This window comes from Candida theae, assembly GCF_024610275.1.
Source record: "Candida theae strain CBS 12239 chromosome Unknown scaffold49, whole genome shotgun sequence".
Lineage (NCBI taxonomy): Eukaryota > Fungi > Ascomycota > Pichiomycetes > Serinales > Debaryomycetaceae > Lodderomyces > Lodderomyces theae.
The window spans coordinates 24452-32110 of NW_026261381.1; the positions used below are offsets into that span (position 1 = coordinate 24452).

The following is a 7659-nucleotide window of genomic DNA, read 5'->3' on the forward strand; positions in this document are numbered from 1 at the left end:
GTATACACCAATCTTGACTAGCTGTCATAGGCAGAGTAGATCTAGGAATTGTGGAATTTCACAAACTTGCATCCATATGTGCAAGTACGTGTTATGTCCAAAAGTAGTGTCATACTACATCGAGTAAACTGACAGCCTGTTGTAAGCCAACTGGATGCGAAGCTTGCTCTAGTCAACAGAGGAGAGGTATTGGTGCTGTTTGCACAATCGCTTTGTTCTTTATGGCGTGGTAGCTGTTGCTCCTTTTTTTGGTGTGTGTGTGCCGTCTACGTCATTTATTTTTCTCCCCTCCCACACAAGGACGCAGCTCCAAATGATTCAGCCATCCTTTGGGTTCAGTATCAATGGCACCGCCTCACACATGGCCCACTACTACTAGCACGGCTCTTTCCCGCAGCTTCCATTTATTCTTGACTTTGTTTACTCAGAGAAATGAGCCCATCTCCTGCCTAGCTACTACTTAGCCACCGGTCAACTCTCCATACACGAGTCCCATTGTCTTGCCACCTCGACACCGCAGTGTTACTCCTCAGGTCTCACTCTGTACCCACTCTTCTGTAATGGCTCATAATGACTTTCAAGCTTCACGATACAGAGATCATAGACTGTCAATACTTTACAAAATTTGAGCATCAAAGAGACAGATCTATCATTGTTGACTTTCCACCCATAGCCGTCGTACAGTGGGACTGCATTGTGTCCCACCGGCCGTTCTATGATACGCAAATGAAGGTTCGAATATAGATGAGTTTCCATTTCCTTTGTGTTTCCTTTGTGTTTCCTTTGTTTTGGAGGTGTACATTCACAGTTCATGCATACAACAAGCTCGTTGGGGTTGGAAAGTACAGACTCTGGAACGAGAGGTTTGGCTATGGCCACAGCAGATTGACCTTGATCTTGACTACTACTCGGGAAGGTCACATTCGCCCAATCGCGTGTTCATTTCAGGTCTACAGTACATTTCCGATACTGCATCAATGTGTTTGAAACAAGAACAGCTAGAAGAATTAAGTGAATGTCCCTATACAGCACGCTACTACCCTCAGGTCTCTGATATTGGTGACAGATCCGCGCCATTGTGTTTCTGGATCATCATTCTAAGATGCAGATGGACTCATCACTTTGGTCACGTGTTGTTGGAACAAAACGTTACAGGAACTTCCAACCTGCATAACCCCGTAAACTTAGAGTGCCTAATTCCATATGCACAGGCCAGATCAGCCCTCCCAGCTTGAACATAGGCAGGGGCACTTACCAAGGGCTTACTATCCATCAAGCTACAGTGACTCTTTGCGTACCTCAAAAAGCCTTCAAAAAGGGTGCAAAATTTTTTTGATATTCCTACAAACTTTTGAAAACTATAAAAGGGCCCAGGGAGTAAGTCAGATTCTGAATTGTACTTTCCTCCTTTCTTTCTCCTCACCATTACCAAAACCACATTTACACATGTACAGCTTTATCACTATCTCCTCGCAAGAGGGCCAAGGCGTTTCTCATTTCAACAACGCTTACGTATCCGACAGTAAGGAAAACGATGACTACGGGTTTACTTTGATTGAATCAGCATTGTCGGAGTTGAAGGATTTGGTTTCATATGTTGATGACAAGAACAAGACATCAGCACCACCCACTCAAGCACATCCAAACACTCACTTCTCAGCTGAAACCAGAACTGTCAAGAGCCAACACAAAGCTACCGCATTCTACCCCGTTTTTTCCCAGTCTACATCATCAAATGTTTCAAATACAACTACCCATACCAAAAGCGCATTCACCAAACATCAACACGGATCAAATGACTTCTCAAGTAAAAGGTTGACGAAGTCCAAGATGAGAAGAGAAGAGGATGAAGACGTTGGCGTTGTTAAAGGGGGCTCATTCTACCCACTAGACTTCAAGGACGACGACAAGCACGAGAATGATACGTCGATGGTTATTGAGTCCTCAAAAATGATGCTTGCTAGGACCAAGAGACACACACAACAACCAAAACAAAACCAAACAAGCTTTCTGCCATCCACTTTGAGCATTCTCAACAAAAACACCTCCACCAACTGTTTCAATCCTCAAGTCTCGTCATTCAACCCACGAAAACCACTGACCGCGCAGAAGCTGAAGTACAACAAGATCAACTCAGATGAACCAAAGATGTCTTCCACACCTAGCCTTGTCACGGGACCAGTCCGAAGATTTGCCACTCCATGGGACGATTGCGGCGAAGATGACGTTGAAGCTGCTGTTGCAGTGAGTGACCCAAATGGGGACAAATCAAAGAATGGGTCCATCTCCAGTATAGAAAACGCAATCCTTAACTACAGACCACCTCAACCACCAGCCCCAATGAAATGGACCCCAGAAGTGTTGCTCATTGGTGGTGAGTCAGACAGTGGTAACAAAGTGAAGTTCAATAATAAGATGGAGGTGCGTCAGTTTAGCAATGACAAGCATCAGGACTTTACTCGAGTTATTGAAGGGAAGAACAAGGACAAGAAACTTCGTAGGAAGTGGTCTTGGGGATCCAAGAGGAAAGCACCAACAACAAACATTGATGGAAAGCCCAGCATCTTGAAGAGGACTGGATGGGTTCCTGGTGAGTACATTACAGACGAAGTGGTTCCAATATTCTCGCCCGACACAGAATCAGGACGTGTTGCGCTTCAGCTTGGTTTGGATCTGGACGAGGAGGAAGAGACTGAAGATGTCTGTCCAGCTGCTATGCGGGGGGAATATGCAACGACAATTCGGTGTGACTTGTGGGATGACGATGAAGAAGAAGAAGAAGAGTGGAGACCCGATTCCAGGTATATGGCGGACACGCCAATGAAGATGTTCAAAGCAAGAGTCCGGAGATTTGTTTCGGGGGTCAAGATTTATGGAGAAAAGCTTCAAAGCTTGATGTCGTTGCACACCCATTCTAGCGGAATGTCTGGTCTGGCCAACCAGTCGTTTGTTAGTCTGGATTTGGGTGAAGATGACTCGGGTGACGAGGCGGAAGGATACTTGACCGTTGCTCCTACATCAAGACCAATGATGATACGCCAATGATCTTGTCACCCCTGTTGTTGTGTCATGCAGTTTCCCTGTGTCCATGAAGTTGCCACTTTTAGATGTTGTTGTCACTATACTTTGCTTCTTGTTTAGATCTATAATTCTAATACTTGCGCTGCTTTCTTCTCAACCAAGTTCACTTTGCGAAGTATCTTCTGTTGTATTTGTGGCTGACAAACTGGTGAAGGGATCTCTCATATGCAACACTTCGCGTTGATTGACGTATGTATATTTCAAATATCCTCTTGATAAAGTTTGACTATTGTGGAAGAGTAAATACTTAGGGGAATTTGAGGGTTGTGCAACATCCATCCGTTTACATATTCCAATCATGTGTTTTCTTGGTGTATTTTTAAAAGAATCTAAGAAATCTATATGGGAATCCCATTCCCTTGAATCCAAAAATCGACAAGAGCAAACTGAACATAAGGAAAATTAACAAACTAATCACCGATACCAAGATCAAGGAAATCGACTCATTTTTAATTTCAGGTGCTCGTTTAATCAAAATTATCACCAAAATACTCAAAGTTCCATAGATAAACGACATGATTTGAGTTTCGATACCAAACTGTGTTTGCTGTCCAGGCGCAAAATACTCAGTCCGACCATCGGCATGTTCGAGTACATAGGGACTTCCTCTTATTTGATTGAACATATACCCAGTAGTGAATAACAACACACTGATTAAAGACACAATACACCATGAAAGTTTTGAAGTGAGGGCCTTACCGACATTCTTACGGTACCTTTTCAATAAAAACATGGAAACAAAACCAATAACTGCATGAACGATTAACTTTGTGTTGTCAATTGGAATGTGCAAGTTGATCTTTTGACCTGTTACATCTTGCACCCAATTTAGCATTAATGTCTTGTGATCACCTTGGAAGAACTGGTACTCTTGTTTCTCACGAAGGAAATTTCTAGGGCCCAAAGCTTTGGTTGGTTTGAAGTGGAAGATCTTGGGAATTGTGTTTAATTCAAAGAGGGAAAACAATTTCTTGGATTCAGCAAATTCCGATTTAAAGAAATAAATGTTCTTAGCTTCAATTTTTTGGTGATCTTTGCTATTACTGGTTGCCGCTGCCTCAGACTCCTCCTCCTCTTGTTCAATTGTGATTCCCTTTGCATGGTCTTTCACCCATGAATCAGCAACAATTTCGAACTCGGGAGATATTTGATGACACAAAACACAGTTGATTTGAGGCGAATTTGAGGATAAAAGAGCCACAACGTGATAGTCTCTTGGCCCATTTAAAATGCTTTCATAGTTTTCGTCATTCAATGTCAAAACTTTGTGCTTGGAACTATGAACTTTTTTGAGTAGTTGATCGTTTGTGAGGCCACAATGCACAATTGCACAGATAAATGTAAGCACTAGTACTGACAAGCTTCTCATTTCTGGGTGTGAAGGGTGGAGGCAGTCCTGGAAAATTTATGAACAATTGTTGTCAAAAGTTGGTGTTGGTCTAAACAAAGTAAATCGTTGAAAAATAAAAAAAAAACTGAGTGTCTTGGAACTACACGCGGAAAAATTACATTCAAACTAAACAGACTGTCAAAAAAAAAAAAGAACAATACGCTACCACGTATACACAAGAGTAAGAGTATGCTACACAAGAGAAGGTTAGACTCAGTAACAGGGTGTATTTACATGAAAATCGTCCATGGTCAGATCATTACAGATGTCTACATGCTATAATAAAGTCATTCTTTGGTCACTCCCCAAGACAACGTCGCATCTCCCTTTGCCAATTTCGAATCTTTCAATTAGCAAAATGTATTCACCGGGCTCCAAAAGTGTTTCCTCAACAAATAACCCATACAAGCAATCGTCTCGAAACTCTTGATTAATCTGAACTGGCTCCTTTGTAGCAGCATTGAAAATTGACGCCCTCAATGCAGGTCGGTAATCAGTTTGTCGACCATACAATGCATTCTCGTCGTCTGTATGCCGAACCTTGACAATAATTGACGTGTTGTAAACACTGGTCTTGAAGAACAACTTGTATCTATTTTTTTGGTTCCAATAAAAAGTATGATGTATGGAATATAGAGACATTGTTGATGGGATTTTATCTATTGATACTGCTTCGCTTGAATTCAACAATAATTTCAACTTGGTTGGTGAGCCATCAAAATTGGATACAACAATCTTGTACAACCCGCGTTCAAGTTCCAATAGCTTGGACTGGTAGTCTTGAGAATATTTGTCTACCGAAAGACATTTGGTCTTGTTGTAACTTCGAATACGTTGTCCCGGTTTCAATTTATCAGCAAAGAAGATATCGAAATTGACTAGTGCATTTGCATTAAGAACAAGCTTTATTGTTGTGGGTTTGGTAATGTTGAGATCATAGTGAGGATTGTTGATGTATGACGCCACGGTCCAGTTGCCACCGCAGGTCTCATTTACCCATTCACCATGGATTAATTGTAGATGAGGAAACTGGTGCACCAGTCTGTACAAGGGGGTTCCGTACGAAGCTAGTGAGTACCGACCCGGATTATTAGACCATATGACCAAGGTGTATATACCAGGGGGTAATTTTATCAATTGAAGCCGGTTATTTGTTTCAAAAACGGAGTGCTCGTCGTTGTCAAAAGGAGATACAACCTTATTTCTGGATTTGTAAACATTTATCCTCATCCAGTGGTTTTCATCTACTGGCAAGTGTTTTTCAAGAAGTAACCAGGTCTCTTTGTCGCATTCAATTGTGAATTGTGGTTGATCGACTATGTGGTCCTCCTTCAAAGTGTAGATGAAAATCTCCTGAAATATCTCCGAATCCGACCTTGGTTTCCAATTGATGTATAAATATTTGAAATGGGTCAAGCTGTCAACTTTAACGAGTCTTGTGGATATATCATCAGTAACCCATGGATTTTTCAAGGTGATGCATTTTCCATCAAAATCTTCAATAACATAATCATGTTCACCAGTCAAACCTATTGAGGAGCTAAACTCATCACTAAAACTTTCAGTTCCAATTCCTAGTGTCACTTGATTACGTGTTCGCATTTGCCATAATTGTGCAAGAATGCTTAGCAGTCGATTAGTCGATAACTTGACAACTTCTGGTAACCATCCACTCAACATATAGGTATCGTTAGCCATATTCGAACCTTTGAAGCAGTATCCATGACCCATGACTTGTAAATACGCCTTTTCAATCAATGCAGGCCAGTACAAGTGGAGATCGGTGAATGACTTCAATATCAAATTTCTGTTGGAGTCAACAATACGAGGCAATCGATCACCCACATCCACAAGTCGTTTCGATCCGTTGAACGTTAATGCCACTTTGTATACTTTTGATGTACTATGTGGAGATATGAGCGAGTAAGTAGAAAACCCCACACTTGTTAAGGCGAGATAAGATGACACAAATGAACAGTTAGTCAATAAATCCTGAAATAAGTTAAGCAAGTGATCCTTATTCTCTTGCCAGTGTGTTGTAGCAACTGCTTCAAATCTCACATCCATTCCCAAAGGAACCTCAATGGCTGATGTACTTTCATCCTCGTTAATGGCACTGCAATCATCTTCTATGAATATGCTGGATGCTGATGAAATTTCTTCACCGAAATCAATAACGGGGAAAAAAAAGGTGTCTCCTGCCTTTGATGCTAGCCAAAGTAGTTTTACTGACACCGGTTGTTTTTGTTGAACTCGTTCATAATTTTGCAAAGCAAACTCGGATAAAGTTTTCAAGAATGGTGCATTTGCATTTAGTGAGTCCTTTGCCTTTAAATTCAATTCCTTTATAGCATCAATTGCTTCGGATTTTGCTCGTTTATAATCCTCTATTGAATTGAGAAGGTTACTTCGTTGTATGTGGTGTAGAAATTTGACTAAGGACATGTGTCGTGGATCATAATTGTTATCGATAAGTCAATGCCATTACGTAACTGTTTTGATTCTAATTTAAATGCGCGTTTGACGTTGGTTGGTTGCCTATTTCAGAGGAGTTTTGCTCTTTCCACTCTCGTTTTCCACTTTCAAGGAAAACTAATGACTACACGACACTCAAGGGGTAAGAAGACCATGTTGCTACACACACTTATAAGCTTCATTCTGCAAGCATCATTTCCCAGTTAAAGTCCTTGGCTTTTGGAAAGAACATATAGGCCAAATGTACTGCGTCCATCGCAGTCGTTGACGATTGGTTTTGGATTCGGGGAGATTGGACCACCAATTTAAAGCAAGGTGTAGAAGAAGAACAGAGGGGACGACTGAACATAAAATGAGTTGACACACCACTGTTGCTACATCTCAGGGACTAACTGCATTGATATTATGTGGATTGAAGGTACATTTACAACCCAATGGCGTAGCGGAAACCATTCAAGAACATTCACCCACTCCAGTCTGCAACGTGTTTTCGATAAAGCACACCTAAAGCATCTCATTCACGGAGATTGCAACATGAGAGCATCAAAGGTGGGTAGTTAAGAGAGCGTTGAAGCGAGCCAATATGTGTCAGATGCAGTGCATTGTCCTTGTTCACTTGAGGACGTGATTTTGCTCACACGTTTGAAGTTCGTTGTCACTTGGAGAAGCTCAAGCTGGTTGTTTGAGTTGCAATTCAGTTGCACGCACTTTGG

The 7659-nt window shown here is 41.5% G+C and overlaps 3 protein-coding genes across 3 annotated transcripts; 1 reads left to right on the forward strand and 2 right to left on the reverse strand. All coding sequences in view use genetic code 12, as the record gives it.

Annotated features, from left to right (window-relative positions):
• Positions 1-1446: 1446 nt before the first annotated feature.
• KGF57_001303 (uncharacterized protein) lies at positions 1447-3045 on the forward strand (the record flags this gene model as incomplete). The annotated part of the gene is made up of 1 exon (XM_051750495.1): positions 1447-3045. The coding sequence occupies one exon, from the start codon at positions 1447-1449 to the stop codon at positions 3043-3045; it is 1599 nt and encodes a 532-aa protein (XP_051610180.1).
• Positions 3046-3400: 355 nt separating this feature from the next.
• Positions 3401-4450, reverse strand: KGF57_001304 (dolichyl-diphosphooligosaccharide--protein glycotransferase; the record flags this gene model as incomplete). The annotated part of the gene is made up of 1 exon (XM_051750496.1): positions 3401-4450. One exon carries the CDS (start codon positions 4448-4450, stop codon positions 3401-3403), a length of 1050 nt encoding a protein of 349 aa, XP_051610181.1.
• Positions 4451-4747: 297 nt separating this feature from the next.
• Positions 4748-6916, reverse strand: RIM13 (Rim13p; the record flags this gene model as incomplete). The annotated part of the gene is made up of 1 exon (XM_051750497.1): positions 4748-6916. One exon carries the CDS (start codon positions 6914-6916, stop codon positions 4748-4750), a length of 2169 nt encoding a protein of 722 aa, XP_051610182.1.
• Positions 6917-7659: the final 743 nt, after the last annotated feature.